This window comes from Labrus mixtus, chromosome 22, assembly GCF_963584025.1.
Source record: "Labrus mixtus chromosome 22, fLabMix1.1, whole genome shotgun sequence".
Taxonomy (NCBI): Eukaryota; Metazoa; Chordata; class Actinopteri; order Labriformes; family Labridae; genus Labrus; species Labrus mixtus.
Genome location: NC_083633.1, coordinates 7785010 through 7803612, shown reverse-complemented (window position 1 = coordinate 7803612; position 18603 = coordinate 7785010). Strand labels below are relative to the sequence as shown.

Genomic DNA, 18603 nt, shown 5'->3' with positions numbered 1-18603 from the left:
TTATATAATCAACTAAATTAATGAAGGACATTATATCGCTTTGCAAACAATATATATAGACCTATATAAAAGTTTTACATTTTTTAAAAAGGATCTATAAACAGGCATCAAATCAATATGATCAATATCATGAAGATTAGATCAATGTAACATGTAACCTGAGAAAATGATCCATCCTGCATCACCTGACAGACAATATAAATGACAACTGGGATATTACAGGAATGCAAAACCTTTATTTTGGAGGGGTGTGACAAACAGCCGTGTGTTTAATCATTTGTCAGTGATGAGTTCCATTCAATGTAAGCTGTGCTGTTTGTGAACACTGCGTCCCCTGCAGCTACTGAGGTACATGAGTGTCTGTTAGCTCGAGCTCGGTCTCATGTTTAAATGTAACAGGGAGCTCGGATAGAAACATTCAATCAGGAACTAAATGGAAAAGTGGATGTTCTGCAGAATCGGGCTGCAAATTGAAGCCCAAAGACCTCAAAGGATTTATTATCTACAAATGTTCTTTAGTTTCTGCGCTTTGAAAGCTTGTTTCCTGCACATACTGTCATGCACACTTTGTTCTTTTCATTACATTTTTTTTTGCTCGGGAGGAATCAAATAATACTCTAAATTGATAGATTCCTCTCCGTGTCGGTCTCTGGAGTGTGTGTGTGTGTGTGTGTGTGTGTGTGTGTGTGTGCGCGTGTGTGTGTGTGGCCTATTAAAAGTAGATTCAGCTGTGCGGCTCATTTTTTCGGAGGCTCGAGCCGCAGAGAGGTGCCGAGGAGCCGGGGATTCTGGGAGACGGAGGTGATAATTTAGGGGGACCGAGCTTTGGCAAAGTCCACCTGGACCGCGGTGTGATGTCAGCGCGCCATCTCGATTCTTCATTCACTGCAACCTCACACATAGACAGACACACACACTTCACACAGTCGCAGTCCGTCACGGGCAAATCCCAGCATGCCTTGTGGATGTGTTTCAGGAGTGAATATTGCATGTGTGTGTGTGTGTGTGTGTGTGTGTGTGTGTGTGTGTGCAGGCCTGTGCATGCATATTTAAATGTGTTGCTGTTGTCAGAATGTGACAGTGACAGTGTGACACAGAGATGCATTAACAGATGCTGTGAGATTAGAACACATCGGGCCAGAATGCAGTTTTCTACATCACACCGTCCTCACAGAAAAAAAAAACAGAACCTCAACTGAAAAGCTTTAAACGCAGCTCAGTTCACGCTCAACACTCATTCTTACTCCAACTCTGAACAGGCCTAAATATAAGAGGTCTACATCCTAAATCTTTATGATCTCAACCGACAAAGACATTTGTTGCTGTAGTCATGGTTTGTGCATTTTAAAAAAAATCTAAATCACGTGCAATTTACAGAAATAAGGAAATTAGTCTTTTCTGCATCACTCATTAAAGGGACGAAGACAAACAAACGTCTCAAAAAAGAACCGTCACCAACCAGATGTTGGGTACGTTACCAGCTCACAAAGATGGCAGCGAATATTAAAAAAATTATTCAAAAGGAAGAGCGGCTTTTTCTTTATATTATATAATTCCTTTTTGTTTTTTTGCTTGTCCGGTGTCTATCGACGCTAACTCAAACTTTAAATCTCTGGTTTTGCAGAATCAACATTTTAGATTAATAAACAGAACCACCAGTTTACCTGCGTCACAGCTCGACACTCTGGAGAGTGATGATGCTCTCATCCATACAGCGCCCTCTGCTGGTGAAAAAGAACTGCTAGTGTAATACAATGAAACTCAAATTAAATGCAGTTTGACTGGAGAATAACTCGAGTTATATCGGAGCATATCCGCAATAAATTTTGCCGATACCGATAGTCACTGGATATGCTATTATCGGCCAATATTATCGGCTGGCCGATTAATCGGTCGGGTTCTAAGTTATAGTACGATACGAAAAGTAGAGAAACTTAAACCAGATAAATGTGTTTAATGTTCACATTAGGCCAGCATTGTATTAGGAAATTATACAATGTGTGGTTACTTTTTTTCAATAATTTGATAACTAAATGAAGTGCAGTAACTTAACAAATATTAAAGTGTGTTTTTGACTCTGAGGAAGACGCAGTGCATCCAAACGTTTGTCCTTTGCAGATAAATTTGCCTTCAGTGATTTGTGTACTTGAGGACTTTCTTTGGATCCCGCCTGAGAGGAGGAGTCCACTGAGTGCATACTAGCTACAACTCAATTTATATCTTCATGTTTTAAAAAATACTCTTGTTTGCATGATGTGACTCATGAAGACCAAAATGTTTAAAAAAATTTAACCCTTAAATTGGCACCAATTAATCTGAGGGTATCAGCTGGAGCTTCAACTGACTGCATCAACATGTCACTGAGGCACGGCCATTACACCTGGGCCTCCATCACACAGGTACGATTTATTATTTAGTATTTATTGCGTTAAATTCGAGAAATTTGTGATCTGTTTATTGCAAACATGGATGATGCCATCGCGATTTATTGTGAAGCCCTATAGGGTGGAGATGCAGAGAAGAAGAGAACCCAGAGAAGAAGAAAAAGAAGAAACCCTGTGGCAGCTTCAGTATGAACCAGGACAGATCCAGCAGACAGACTTCAGTACAGTAAAGTGTGTGTGTGTGTGTGTGTGTGTGTGTGTGTGTGTGTGTGTGTGTGTGTGTGTGTGTGTGTGTGTGTGTGGCTGCAGAGTCTCTGATAAAGGTAGAATCACAGAGCGTCTCTCTGACTGATGCTCTCTCTCTCTCTCCTCTTTGTCTTATTCTCATATTTAACAAGCGGCCATCACATTACACACTGAGTGCATTAAATCTCCTCCTCCTCTTATTGGCTCCTGTTCTGCTACATGTGGACACGTGCAGAAAATTGAAGTGCATCTGAGTGTGGAGCTGTATCACACTATCTGTTTCATGTGTAGCCTGGAGATCTTAAGTGTGCTGGTCTGATTTGGAGCCTGGTGCAGCTCTGTGAAACGTGGACAAATCAGAATCTATGAGGGGAAAATGCAGCAAGACAGAAAAAAAAACTCTTCTTATCCCAGGTCGACACAGCCTTTTAGACCTCATGACGCAGTGTGTGATGCACATCTTACAAATACACTTTTAGTTTGGTTTGGTTGATTAAAAGACATGTTTAAGATTAGGGATTTGGGAAAGGTTTCACACCACTGGAAGCAGATTTTCTTTGTGTTTATAAAAGTCATAAACGGCAGCTTTTTTTTCCCAGCATCTTATATTGAGGCACGAGGGGTTTAATTAAAGACAAAAGCGTCCTCGCGCGTCTGAATGAGATGCTGAGGACCGTGACAAGCGTTGATGCTTTTGGATGAGACCGGGCTGCACGACACACACACACACACACACACACACACACACACACACACACACACACACACACACGCAAAATATAGAATAATGATGATGACAACAGCTGCATTTTGGAAACCTCCAACTTTCCCTCTTTACTTTTTGTAAATTCATTTTTATGACATGACTTGAATTCATTCTGTTTTATTTGAGTTCTATCTTAAATTGACCTGCAACAAACTTCGTTTCATTTACAATCTTGCAGGCAGAGTTTTGCAAGCCGTGATCACATCTGGAAAAACAGCATATTACCAGTAGGCCTATATCAAAGGTTAAAAGCACACGCGTGCACATTTTGCCCAAGTTTGCCTCGTATCAAACTTTTCAGCCATGTCCACCCTCATGCTGCACAGACGGACCCATGCGGGCTGTGGAGAGCCTCTCCAGTCTGCGCTGCACTCCGGAGACTTTGCCCCATGGATGCAACCTGATCTCACATAAAAGCATTCCGGCCGGTGCCTTTTTTTTTTTTTTTTTTTAATCTGGAAACCTTAATGTATGTTTTTTGTTAAAAAAAATCCAGACCATGAAGGCGACAGCAGAAACCCCCCCTCACGAGTGAGAAAACATCCCATTCTGCTGAGAGTGACCCGTAAAATGCGCAGCGATGTTCGGGTTGAATTCAACACAAATGTCCGCTGCGGATTTGCATGCGTGAGAAGAAGACACCTCTGCGTAAAATCATGTAAAAGATGAAGAGGAATGTACCTACCGGCTCAGCTGCAGCAACGGTGATGATCGGTGATGCTGTGCAGAGAGGAAGGTGTCTGCGCTCTCACAGACACGCGCTGGTCAGTTTGAATGCGCACCCCGTGGTGCACCGGCGCAGCGTCGTGGATCGCTCTCTCTCTCTATCTCTCTCTCTCTCTCTCGGTTCAGTCCTGCCCACCGTATTTCCCCGGTGAGCGGTACAGAGAGGAGGGGGGAGGGGGGACGGAGAGCTAATTCACACAGATTGAGATCACGATGGAGGTTTTACGCTCCATCAGGGGACACCAGGGACGGGTCCAGGAATTTAGACATACTGAGGTCAAGGGCCCACCCCCCTTTAAAAAACCATTTGACTGGGTAACCAAACAGAAGTCTGAAAGGGTTAACATGCATTTGCATTCGACTGATCACGTAAATCTCTGAATGTGCAGACTGAAAAGTGTTTTACAGATTTAATCATCAATACTCTGGTTTATATGATTACATGGAACAATTAAAATTCATATTAAAACATTTTGATTATTGTTATATTTTCCTGTCAGAGGAGTGCTGCCACATACCGAATCTCTTTCTATGTTTAACAGACATATTCGTTGTGCATGTAAAACCTTCTTTGCAACAAAGCAGATTCATTATTTGGCGCAGCAAAAGTACGAAACTCTCCAGTCAGAAGTTAAAATGCTGCTTTTTAAATTGTATCTCTAAAGTAGCAATGTGCAGAATATAAGAAGAAAAATACATTTAATGTAAAAGTATTCTTAAGACATAATAATAAAAGACATGATGTTATATTTTGGTTTTTTGTTAATGATGCATGTCACCTCCCACACGCACTTCATCCCACTGACACTCAACGTTCAGGAGTTGATTTTTAGATCTGAACCTTCAGTCGTCATCGATCTGCTTTTTGAACATCAGAAACATTTGCATGCTCAAAAGTCAACAGTCCTCATTTCCTCATAATTTGACCACAGTCTCTTAGAATTATTATCTTCTCTAACTGACGCAACAGTTTCAGCACAACACATACACCTGCTGCAGAATTCAGCAGTGAAACTTCTCTTTCTCTCTTTTATAAACATCGACTCAAGATTCTCTGGACTGCCTTTAAATCCCCGCACGACATGGAACAGTAAACAGTCCAAACTGTGACGCTGACTTTGACGCAGGACACCTAACTGAGGAGCTGGGGGCCAGCCTGAGATGTTTTTTAAATTTCTGCTTTGACAAGAAAACATGCAGCACACTATTTTGCTCTGCATCACCAATTAGAAAACATCACAACGTTTCTGTCCCTCTGAACCGTTGTCAAGTGTGTGAGAACACTCAGCGTAGTGTGCCGGATGTTTTCTTTTCAATGGGACAGTTTGTCCTGATTACCTTCTTCATGAGATAGTTGGATGTGCGAACACCTCCGTTCAAACACTACGTTTCTGCTTTAAAATGACATCAAAAATATTTAACTGAGTTTCTGCACTGAATCCACTTGAGGATGACGGGACTGAGTGTTTGAGGTCTTCTTTTAATTTAAGAAAGAAAAACTTGCACGCAGCTGAGGAGAAAGTGACAAATAATGAGACAATCGACCACAGAACACACTCGAGCCGTTTTCACATCTGAACTCCTGAAAATATCGAGATCATTTCAGGAGGACTGCTCCGGAGATTCTCCTGACCTCGCTGTTCACACATGCTCCTCACAGCGGGAGACTATCCCTGTCAGACAGGAGGGGGGGTCTCCTGAGGTCAGACATGATGTAAAAAAGAACCAGCAAAAGAAGCGGCAAAGCAACAGAGTCCTCTATACGACGCTATAATGAGAATATGTGTCTTTCTATCAATGCTACGTGTAGTTGAACAGAATCTCAATGTGAACTAAAGAGTGGAGAAGAACATACTGGAGAACAGGAAACATAATGCAGCAGGTTCATTAGGAGATGGTAGAGGTGGTCGTGCAGACAGTCTATGGTCGTGCAGCGATCACAGAGAATAAACGTCACCACCCCCTCCCACTCGCTCCAGGTGAATTCTCCTGATTATATCCTGCTGCGTTCTCACATCAGATCACTCTGACTTTCTGCAGAAGAAATACGAGGAGGCTGGAGGAGAAACTCTGGGTGAAGAGAGAGAGAAACATTCAGCTGTTTGTGTTCACACATGACGCACCTCCTGGAAATATCAGGAGTTTTTCAGGAGTTGTCTGCAGGTGTGAAAGCCCTAATAAAGAGTCCCTCCTGCTAAATCCAGAGCACACATTGATATTCTTCATTTCTCCATCGCGGTTTTTAACTTCATTTGTATTTTAGTGTTTCTATTTTTCAGGATATTACTCCTGAGCCTTTTTCTTTTCATACTGGAGATAAAAAAAAAAAAGTCTGAATCCTACAACAGATACACACTGAAACACACTGCACCAGTTTAATGATATAATTACAAACAAGTCAAGGTACAAAGACACACTCCTTTACCGTATCTGATCATTTGAGCTGTGATTTAAATTACTCCACGGTGATAGTTTAATAATCTATTTCTTGGTAAAACTGGTGATTTCTGATCAGAACATGACATCCTCGATTGTTATTTTTCTTTTAGGCACAACAGATCAATCAGGTGTATTTTATTTTTAATCCTCGGTAAGCTCCAGCCTCTTCAATCTTGGCATTTGTGCAGAAATCTGAGCGGGGGAAAAACAAGAATCTCTCTCCGCTGTTTATTGGCCGTGTTCAGATAATCAGAGAAATTACAGCATTACAGCGAATCACCACCTCTGCTCCTGTTTATCCGCAGGTAATTGCACTGGGATTCAGGCCGGTAATGAGCTAAACAAATAGACCACAATCTGGAGCTCAGACTCACATGCATCCATTATGACTGTACCAGCACACTCAGACAGAGCCAGGGAGCTGCAGAGTCTCAGGCTGGAGTCAGAGCGCCATCTGCTGGAGGACAATATGAAAGCCTGTCAGAGAAATATAACATGCTGGAGAACAAAAGTGTCTTGTTCCTTTAATTATCTTAAGTGCAGAAAATGATCCTGACACACATGAACCCTCCTCAAAAGTGTCTCTAAAACGTTTCTTTCTTGATCACTTTTTTAAAATGTGGTGCAAACAGTTCAAATGCAAATGGCGAGTAGCTGTTTCAGCTTATGAAAAAAAATATAGAAACAGAACAAATAACTCCTAAATACCCTCTCACCCACCCAGCACTCATGTCCTAACTAAACTAAGAAAAAAAGGGTGGGGCCAGTGAAGTATCCATCGGTTATCGAGGTAAAAAAAAAAAGGAAAGAAAGGGGTCTCAGGTTCGTTTATGAGGGTGGTGAACGCCACAAGATCAGCTTGATATTTTAGTAATCCTTCCTTCAAGGGACACACCAAAGATGGCCTGGCTTGGTGTTGAGAACTACAGAGAGGGTCAAAAGCCCAACAGATGCCCAAAGAGTCAAACTTTGGGCAGGATAAAAACAGTGATAAAGGGATCGCCTGCATCAGGAGACAACTCCTTCAGACTGACTCTTGTACAGTGGATCTTCATCGATCACTTTTAAAGATTTGAGATAAATGGGGCATCGGTGGCTCAGTGGGTGGTGTGTGAGCCCCATGCACTGAGGCTGTAGTCCTGCAGGATGGCGCCTTGGGTTCGACGCTGACCTGTGGATCCTTTCCTGCATGTCATTACCCACTTTCTCTCTCTCTCTCTTGATTTCCGACTCTATCCACTGTGCTCTCTCTCTCTCTAACAAAAAATCGAACAAGAAATCTTTACAAAGATAAACTGTAAGAAACAACAAGACAGATGTGGAAGAACTTCCAGGTTCTCACATTAAACATCCTCCTGATCACACATCTGTATATTTTCCTGTGTTACTCTATTGTTTGGTGCACACATCAACTTATCAGTAGCTCCAACACAACAGCAGCATCATGGCACAATGTCACAAAACAAGCACAGCCATGAACGATGTGGCTCATGAACAGTGAAGGTGCTGCCAGAACAGGTGGGACCGCCTGAGCCACACAGCGTCCTCGTCGCCACAGACACCTGGAAACAGGACAGAGACAGAGACACACTCAAGGACACTTTTCAGTTCACAACTTTAATGTTTACCTGTCGGCTTCTTTCAAACGTTGACACCTACTCTACAGCTGGGGCCGTATATTCACAAAGCCTCCTGAGTACTAAGAGTGACAAATTAGAATCAGGACACTTTCTAAGAATTTACCCTCAAAGCTCAGACTAGATCCATGTAAAGATGAAAGTTATTCACAAAGTGTCTTAGCCCTTAAGAGAGCTCCTCAGGTGTTAAACTGTGAGCAGGAGTGAGGAGGACTTTTAACAGGAGTATTCTTATTGACTCATAGTCGGGCCGAACAGACAACAAATTATTCATGCAGACATTTCAATCCATCTCTGACTTTTTTCAGTGCAAATCGAAACATGCATGAGTCTCCCTACTTGTGGTTACCTCCACAGGTGCATCCAATCACTAATTAAGACTCTTCACACGATGATATAACTCACCACGTTTTATTGATCGGTGGTAAAAATCCTATTCTTATCTTTATTTGATTGAGGGTTCTCCCTTCACCATAAAAAATGTTTTGCTTTTGCCTTTTTTTTTTGTGTCTGAAATCCTTCAGCAGGATGAGTAATGGAGTCATTACCCGGGCCTGACTGTAAACACAGCAGATGAATCCGTTAATTGGACTAAACAGAAGTTGTTTAGGAACATCTCTGTCACCGCATCAGTCTGCAGCGTGTTCATCACTGCGGTGAACTTTGAGCAGAGCGACTGATGGAGGAGAGGCGAGCAGATAGAGGAAAGCAAAGAGAGTAATCTCAGCATCTGGTTACAGACGTATATTCCTGCCGATGCTCGCTGCTGATTGGACGTCCCCGGGAAAGATCATATAGGAAATATCAGATCCGCCTGTCACAAATGATTAATGAACACCAGCAAAGAGTTACAGAGAGATATGTGAGCAGGCTGTGAACTCGCTCATTAAAGGAGACACTGACAGAGTTATAGGACATTTAGATCTCAGGGAACACTTACACTGATTACTCTGCAGCAGGAACACATGTACAGCTCTGACGTCTTTAAAACTTTAAAGTGACACGCTGCCGTTCAGGAAAAACAAAATGCATAACCACACATCAGTAAAGGGAGTGAGGTGACATGTTTGTTTCCTGGAGCAGACGGTTTCTTTCCTCTGGTGTCAGGATGTTCGCTGACAGCAGAGTGTCATGTAATGCAGCAGAGACATAAAAACGCTCAATGAGAAACATTCACACTCTGACCAAATCAAACGAAAGGTGTCAGGCTGTGATGGATTATCCCTGGAAGAGATGTTTGTTTATAACAAAGAGAAAAACAATCCTGGGCATCTTAAAGTTTCTTTTTGATTTGGTGCAGACAAGCTGGGAAGGAGACGAGGAGCAAATATGACAAATGTTTTATTCGAGATCTGACCTGCGTCAATCTGAGTCACTCAAATGCAAAAAAGTGAGTCACACTTTATTTTAGCAAATACAATATATCCGGCATGGAGTCAATCCCAGAGGCGATTTCTGGTCTGAAAACAGAAAGACACTTTCAACATGATGGAGAAAAAAAACCCTCTCCTTCACCATGTTTCAATTCTTCTTCAAATGAAATGCTTTTCTAAAAGTTGTCAACCACAGCTTGAAGTTGATGGACAAGGAAGAGTGGGATATTGTAAAAAAAAAAAACATTATGTTATTATAGTATTGCTGCTCTGTTCTAATTTTCTCTGTGTGTCTATTGTTCTGTCTCTCACCAGACATGATGGCTAAACTGGCTCATTACAGACATGTTATGAATGTGCATTGTCCCTGTAACTTTAAACATTATATAAATATATACAAATATTCACTTCAGCAGTGAATGTCACACCTTCTTTCAGGACACATACATACAGTATCTGCTGCATCGGCAGATATTTGTATTTATTACAAGCAATCCAGACTTAATTTGTTTTTCTTTTTATATATCGTGAAAGGAAATGTTTATGTGGGCTTGTCTGGTGATTTGGGTGAATGTGGCTTTGATATTTTTACTTGGAATTAGACAAATACATTTGGTAAGATTTGAGTTTTTGCAGTGTGTAAAGTTAAAGATAGAGTCATAAGCTTTTTCCTGAAAAATAAAATATACTTTTTCAAAAAAGTAAAGCTGCTCCATCGTCCCTTCTGGGCCTCCGTACATGTGTGGTGGTGACTGTGTCTGCAGAGACTCTGTCCTCTGACTGGATTTTACTGTTCTTGCTTTGTTCTGGTTGACTCGGGACGTTTCTGGGCGGAGATGGTGTGTTTCCTCCAGCCAATGACAGCGCAGCAGGTGAGTTTAGGTGTGGATACAGTTCAGTGATTGGACGCCATTCAAACCGGTGGACGGACGTGGACGTAGCAGCAAAGAAGAGACAATATAATCACAGTGAGGAGAATCACCAAGTGGATAAAGCTCGTTCTAAAACGAGGGTGAACCTTGTGTTGTCTTTTACCCGTGGATGTGGAGTTGGTCTGCTTCCTGTTGGACAGGCAGGTGACAAACACCGGCGGGTTAGCTTGTGCTACCATGCGGTGGTTGGGGCCCCTGGGGGCGTCGCAAGCCACCAAAAGGGGGGTCACGAGATGCCTTATGTTTTTAGGCTGTAGTATTCCTTTGTGTTGTCCTTTTGTGTCAGTGTTTGGATAGACCTGTTTGTGTGTGTGTCTGTGTGCATGTTATATGCTTTAACCATCTCCAGGGACAGTGGTGGGCCTTATTTTGGGGGTCACGAGCTGAAAAGCTTAGGAGTCCCCAGTTAAGAGCATATGTGGCTTTCAAAAATGTCAAAAGTGATCAAACCCAAGTCTCGGATTCTTTAGAGCAGTGTCTTCTGCTCGAACCATTCCTGAACATTTCAAGAAGTAGAGCATTTCGAGCGGGCCGTCTCCTTTCCCATCTTCTTGGGAAACGAAGGACGACGAAGAAAGAAAATGAATGGACAGGAAATAATCAGTGTGGCTGACGATGAGTGTTTGTGGTGTATCGCCGAGATCTGCTGCACAGATTGTGAAGCTTTAAAATAAAAGAAATATTAACGGTGTCAGCTAAATTTTCCACAAGCGTCCTGGAGAAGCGTCCTCCAGGCTGGTCGTGTGCTACGTCACAAAGAGGGAAAGATAAGAGATCCAAACGAGCAGATACGAGCTGCTCCAACTCTACATGGACACACAGAAAGAAAGACGCGAGCCCAGTGTGTTTTCTGCTACTGTTTTATTGAATCTGTTCAGTACTGGAGTTTTCATGGACCAAACAATGGCACAACACTGCGTTACACTTTCTCTCTTTGGGTACAACCGACTAACACAAACGTTAAAATTATTCCTCTACAAATTGGACTAAAGTACAAGCACACACACACACACACACACAGTCTTGTTCTCCATCACAGGCACCCGGCACAAAACCTCACACACACACACACACACACACACACACACACACACACAGAAACACACACACTTACTGCACACACATCCAGCCTCATACACACACCCTTTCACAATAGAATACATTCTCAGGAAAATAAAAACAGTCAATTATAAATTTTAGAGCATTTCATATCACTTTTTCCGTCTCTCATATCGAACATATCGGACCCTCCTCAGCGGGCCGTACCATTACGTGTGTGTGTGTGGCAGCTTGTCGGCGAGGCCCGTTATGAACCAGCGTCCAGTGAAGTCACTGCTTTTTGGGCTGATTGTAAGAACGTCGAGTTAAAGGGGGGATTATCAGCCAATCAATCAATCAAAAAAAAAGAAAAACTAAAAAAAAAAAAAGAAGGTATTTCCCATCTTGTTGTTGGACATTTTAACATTTTTTCTCATATGGTATTTCAGGAGAAGAAGCTAACCATGACTAGCTCAGTGGGACCATATTTTGGTTTTGCATGTTTCAGCCTCTTCATTACAAAAGTTCTGCATGACCGCAAATGTGCACACATTTTTTTAACGCTAGGAGGACTATGGCCTCCATATCTGGGGCACGCACACTAACCACTAGGCTACCAACTATCTGTGAAAATGTATGCTAATGCTAATTCATGCCTTTTTTTTTTACCATTATTATTGATCCTCACCTGCCGTCCAGCTAATGTGTTTGTAGTAAGCTTCTGAAAGCAGATTTTCTTTTCCGGACAGAGCCAGTACTGTACTTGGTCTTCATGCTATGCTAAGCTAACCATCTGATTGCCTGCGCTATATATCTATAGAAGTCTATAACTCTCAAGAAGTCAGATAACTGGCACATTCACCTAAATAATGCCAATATGTGTTTGTACTGTAAGGTCACAAAAGGCAACATGATCTGTAGTCAAGGGGCTCAAACTTGCAAAGCCTGCGGTCTGGTCCTTTAACCTCTAATCGATGTGTTGAGATGAGCTCTGAACACGCACTGAAGCCTCCTCATGTTCCTCGTGCTCGGCACTAAGACCGAACGTTTCCTCTTTTTGACACCGGCACTTCTGACAGGAATTTTGACACCAATAAGGGGAACTTATCTGACGGGGGAAGCTTGCCTCTTTTTAACGACACCACACACATGAAGCAGCAAGTGCTACAGACCCAGACACTCAGATAGGAGAGGCCTCTCATTCTGACTGTGTCCCTGCCACTACATTCACCTCCAGACCAACACGCCACGCACACCATACTTTTTTACATCGTACATGTCTTACACCGTACATCTCAAATCGTACATGTTAAACATCGTACATGTCCTACATTGTACATCTCACATCGTACATGTTAAACATCGTAGATGCCTCACATTGTACATCTCACATCGTACATGTTAAACATCGTAGATGTCTGACATCGCACATGTTAAACATCGTACATCTTACATCGTACATGTTAAACATCGTAGATGTCTGACATCGCACATGTTAAACATCGTACATCTTACATCGTACATGTTAAACATCGTAGATGTCTCACATCGTACATGTCTAACATCTTACAGCTCACATCGTACATGTTAAACATCGTAGATGTCTCACATCGTACATGTTAAAAATCGTACATGTCGTACATTGTACATCTCACATCGTACATGTCTAACATCTTACAGCTCACATCGTACATGTCTAACATCGTACATCTTACATCGTGCATGTTAAACATTGTACATGTCTGACATCGTACACGTCAAACATCGCACATGCCTAACATCGTACATGTTAAACATTGTACATGCCTAACATCGTACATGTCTAACATCGTACATCTCACATTGTACATGTCTAACATCGTACATGGTTTACACTCCACTTGAGTTGTGCAGACTTCGAGTCCATCTTCAATACGGTAAAGGATTTCTTAGACATATTAGTACCACTGGGGATGACACAGAAACATTTAGTTGGGTTATAAAGGAACAGCATAGTGTGCACACTACACTTCCTGATAAATGGAAAGAGGTTGCATCTTAGTGAATGCTTATATCTTGAGTAGGTTTTAATATGCTGTAGTAGTATGTAATGTTTGTATAATGCCATCATACAAGAAGCCTTTATGGTGACGCTTCCTCTCTCTGGCAGCTATGTTCGAGGGATGAAGCAGGGCTGGGCAGTGAAACACAGACACACTGTAGTGGTGGTGGATTGGAGGGGAGGGGGGGGGGGGGGGGTAGTTGAGAGATGTGATGCTCACACTGTCTCTGTCCGTCTCTTTCACTCCTCTGTGTGCGCAAGTTGCCAGAAGTGAGAGATTTTTAGGGGTTAACTGCGAGCAACAGAGTGGGAGCGACAACAGGAGACGCAGCTTGTCTTTCATGTGGCACATTTCAAAACAACACAAAACAAAAAGAAACAAGTACGTAACCTTTTTCCTACAGTTTAAAATATAAAATTCAAGTGCAATTAAAGTTCCAAATATTAGTTACATCACATACATTTCTCTCTAAAGTAACAATCTCTTACTTGCAGGTAGTTTATCTCATCTTGTTATATATCTTTTTTTTTTATTATTTAAAAAAAATTACAATATAGACTTTGTGATTCACCCCCTTTAATCTTCCCCTGTGCTCCGAGGGATAAAGCCCACCCGTCCACATTTGAACATTTCTTTCAAATCATTTTTAAAATGTGTGTTTAAGTGCACCAACTGTTCCCTCATCTTTGTCTCGTGCACATCGGGGCCAATAAAAAGAAAAAAAAAATCAAATTCACATCCTTGTACACTGTGTGGGCCGACACATCCTGACACATCCTGCATGCCCACACAGACACACAAATCTTACATATTTGTACGTCGACGTTTAGAAAACGTCTGCGACGAGGGCCTCTGCAAGTTCTGGCATGATCAGTATAAATATTACAAAAAAGAAAACAACACAGAAAAAAAAGCAGGTTGAAGGAGAAACAAGTTTGTTAAAGAAGGTGCAGAAATTTGAGAAAGGCTTGGAGATGAGAAGATGGAGTTCAGAAATAAGGTTTGACCGATACACTGGTTTGTTGATACTGGACTTTTTTACTAAATAATGGACTTAGATCCATCCATTATCTATTCCGCTTTTCCCTTTTGGGGTGGCCGATTAATCCCAGCTGTCATTGGGCGAGAGGTGGGGTTACCCTGGACTGGTCGCCAGTCAATCACAGAGCTGACATATAGAGACAGACAACCAGCCACATTCACATTCACACCTACAGACGAAAGCATCAGTATGGGCAACCTTTAACATGAGCGTGCTCAATTCTCCTTCTTGGCATGAGAGCTAATAAATGCACTTTTGGAAATTTTAAACAACTCTTGGACGCCCGATAATAGACTTTAAAAACTGTTTTTAAACAGTTTAAAAAATATTCCACGTTGTGAGGACTAAATATGTGGCTCCCGTGTGGCTTAAAGTTACGACGGCAACCACAAACCCATTAAAACCATTGTTTTGAAGTCTTACATACTTAATTCAGTATATTGCCAGACATTGCCCTCTTGCTTATGTAGCAAACAGGCTAACCTACAGGGTTTCTAAATGTTCCTTAGTACTGAGGCAAAACTCTTGAATGTCGTACACATTTGGTTTTAACTGGTCAAATTTAAAGGAGCAATATATACACACAAAAATGATGATGTCTGCGGTTTTCTTTGCGACACAGCACAAATTTTCAAAGACTCTAATCGGTCAAACCTTATCCTTAAATCTGCACTCACTGGGGGAGGGTTGTTGGTTAATGACGTATTACAAGTTAAAGATGGGGGAAAGGCAACATGTGACAGAAGAAGATGATTAGTCACAGAACAGGAACGTCAATGTATCGACCTAGGCAGAAGGGGATGTACACGGGGCAGGGGAGGGGGTTACATTTAGGTTGCCGGATTTGGAATGACGCAGGATGATGGGGATTCCTTTAACAGGAGATTGGAGAGGCCCCGCCTCCTATTTGTACGGCCGTAGGAACCTGGTGACTTTGGAGCGCAGCAGTTTGATGAAGGACCGAGGGAACATCTCTTTGGACTCCTGTGCCGTGTACCTGAAGTAGTTCTGGGGATGGGCCAACACGTCGAATAGGGCTTTTATTAGCTTCTTGTCCTGCAGGGGCGACAAAAAGTTTGATCCCAACATTAATGTGCTGTTTTAGAAACTTCAAGAATGAAAAGCTCTTGAACTTCTGTAGACGTTTTTAGATCAGTCAACAACGAAACACCTTTACCACCTGAAGCACTGTGTTGGCACTGAAGGTATATCCGAGGAGTTCTCCTATTTGGAGTTCCTCAGGGCTCTACTCTTAGACATTAAGTTTTTTTCTCTTTATACGCTGTAAGCGGGGGAAATTCATCCAAAATATGGCATCTCGTTTCACTTCTATGCAGATGACACACATATTTACCTGCTTAAAATCAAACAGAGTTCACTCTGAAACTCTTGTAGGAACATCTCAAAGACATTTTAGGTTCAATGGCTTTGAATTTTCACAACTTTATAGCAAGTAAAACATAAGTCCTGATATTCTGACCATGTGGCAGATTTAGGCGCTCTAATACTGAGTCCTGTTCCTCAAGACAATAACAATGAATAAGGAAGGAAGCACCAGTCTTTGGTTTATTTACAGGGCACTCATTACTTACCTGACGACCCTCCTGTCTAAAACATTTAAGGTCATCACTTTAAAAATAACAAGGTTTTGGACTGAATAGGGAAAATCTGCTTTTAGTGCTGCTGCACTCGTGAGTTTTTAGGATTGATGTTACTGCTTTTTATTATTACTGACCTAAATGACCTTCTTAAAAACACTTATTCATCACGTGGCTTTTATGAGAGTTGCCTTTTGTTTCTTTTATAGTCATCGATTTTCTTAAAGTATCATTCTTTTGTCTATTAAAAAGGCGTTTTTTGTTTTGTTTAAAGTACTGTTGATTTGAAAACTAGGGCATTATGCAGTGGTTGTACTGAGCTGTATTCTTCAGTACCTTCAGTATCTCTTGGTGGTTCTCTGAGGCGTAGAGTCTGCCGTCTCTCACTATGTCCTCTATCAGCTGCTGGTAGTCCTCTGAAACACAACACAGTTAAATTATGAGAACTCCACATGATAAAGTTGATGGTTTCTTGTTATGTGACAGTCGATAGAAGTGTAAAAATATGGAAACAAGAACCTGTGATTCCAGATATTCTCAACATTAATGTCACTCAGATGTGAAACTAAATCTTGCTGATGGTCACTCACCATCGTAGGTCACATAAGGAACTTGGAATCCTTTGCCGCTGTTGCCCTCGTTGGACTTGAACTGAATCCAGAGTTTGCGAGACCGAGAGGTGAAGGCGATGGGCCGCTCGTACGTCTGACACGTCTCATAGGTGGTGATGGAGGTGGAAAGGGCTGCAAAACAAGAAATCAAGATCTTACAATATTATTTTGCAACATCTTGACTATTTTCTAGGACTAAAAAACGTATATGGTTCTATTCTGCATGAGTGGAAAATTTAAAAATGTGTTTTGTTTTTTAAATCTCTTTGGCTGGATGTGGTCAGAGCTTTTTGGAATTCATTTTAGTTTTGTTTGCAAAGCCAGGAAACAAAAGGACCACTGCACATTGTCTCCTACACTTGAAATCGTGAGAAAGAGTGGAAACCAAAGACCTTCATCAGGTCATTTTAGAGGTAGGAGTTTTGAGTTTCCACCACAGTTGGCCCATGGTTCAGACCTAAGAACAGAAGTGGGCTAACGTGCAGACTAACACTTTACAGACTGTTCATCTATCTTCTCAGTTAAGATGAAGAACTTATGCATTGAAATGTCTTTTTACCACTTTTCCTCATGACCAGCACGTCTCCACACTCATCCTCGATGGGGAGGAAGATCTCTGGAACCACGATGAGAATCCGCCTCTTGTGTGGGGGGTTGATGGTCCAGACACAGTCCACGTTGGACGGGTAATCTCCAGGATAGTTGGGAGACTCGATGTAACCTGTGTACTCACCCAGCTCACCTCCACACAGCTGGTCTGAGGGAAACACAACAGAAATGTTTGACAAAAAACGACAGCTGTTTCTGTAAGACCTGCACTCTGCCCCAGAGGCCTATTCCACTTGACTGCTCGGACAACATCATTCGAGATTAGAGAATTAAATGAACACTTTGGGGGCAGTTTTACTTTTGCAGTGGGAGACGTTGGTTGCGCCGTCAAAGTCTGTGGTGGTGTTCCCCGGGCAGGTGATGCAGTAATTCTGACCAAAGTCAGACTGGTAGGTTCCAGCGGGGCAGCGGATGCAGCGGTGGGTGCTGGAGTTGTAGTAATGTCCCGGAGCGCAGTGCACTGAGGGGGGAACAGGGAGTCAGAGAACACACAATTTAAACTGAATGAAGATAAAGAGCAGACAGTTTCAAAGACGCTTCTCTCACAGCTGTGACTTTATTCATGCACAGATTACAGAATAAACAAAGCATTAAACAACCCCCGTATAGATGACTTTATTGTGCAAATAGCCATCTCATACACATCTGCACCATCCTTTACGATGACATTAACAATGAAACTGCTGACAAATGGCTCGTCTCTTTGCAAATGTCAGGATTAACATACACGGCTTTCTGAGCGGCAGATAAAAACCTCCAATCACTCAGGAGAAAGTCGAGCAATCTAAAGAACATTAAACAAGACGTAGAGTTTACAGTCATGCTTTGAGATAAACGTTTCGTTGTAAAAAACAATCTAAATGCTGCAAGGGTGATGCTGAGACAGTAGATTGCTCACCATGTTGATCATCTTTGTAAGCAGACTGGTTCTTTGCATTGTATGAAGCCTGGCCTGAGTTGAATTTCAGAAGTTTCACAGATATTTGGTAATAAATCAAAGAGTTGGACACAATGTTTTTAACCTGATGATGGTGCCTAGTGAAAGGTCAGGAGGTAACCAAAGTGATTTTGATTTAACTTGAGGGAATCTATATGTTCTGCATGATGGCGTAGTTTCTCCCTTTCTGTGTGGAGTCTACTTGTTCTCCCCGTGCATGAGT

The 18603-nt window shown here is 42.0% G+C and overlaps 2 protein-coding genes across 6 annotated transcripts in view; both read right to left on the bottom strand.

Annotated features, from left to right (window-relative positions):
• mpped1 (metallophosphoesterase domain containing 1) overlaps window positions 1-4239 on the bottom strand; it is a 149815-nt gene extending 145576 nt beyond the window's left edge. For both annotated transcript variants that reach the window (XR_009665986.1, XM_061029530.1), the window contains exon 1: window positions 4082-4239. The gene's annotated coding sequence lies outside the window, so the exon portion shown is untranslated. The remainder of the gene's footprint in view (window positions 1-4081) is intronic.
• Window positions 4240-11347: 7108 nt separating this feature from the next.
• The window catches only part of scube1 (signal peptide, CUB domain, EGF-like 1), a 96193-nt gene continuing 88937 nt past the window's right edge, over window positions 11348-18603 (bottom strand). For all 4 annotated transcript variants that reach the window (XM_061029720.1, XM_061029722.1, XM_061029721.1 and 1 more), the window contains 5 exons: window positions 17742-17903; window positions 17394-17591; window positions 16814-16966; window positions 16560-16639; window positions 11348-15681 (listed from right to left, as the gene is read on the bottom strand). In XM_061029720.1, coding sequence (XP_060885703.1) covers window positions 15529-15681; window positions 16560-16639; window positions 16814-16966; window positions 17394-17591; window positions 17742-17903 — 746 coding nt within the window. In that variant the 3' untranslated portion in view covers window positions 11348-15528. The remainder of the gene's footprint in view (window positions 15682-16559; window positions 16640-16813; window positions 16967-17393; window positions 17592-17741; window positions 17904-18603) is intronic.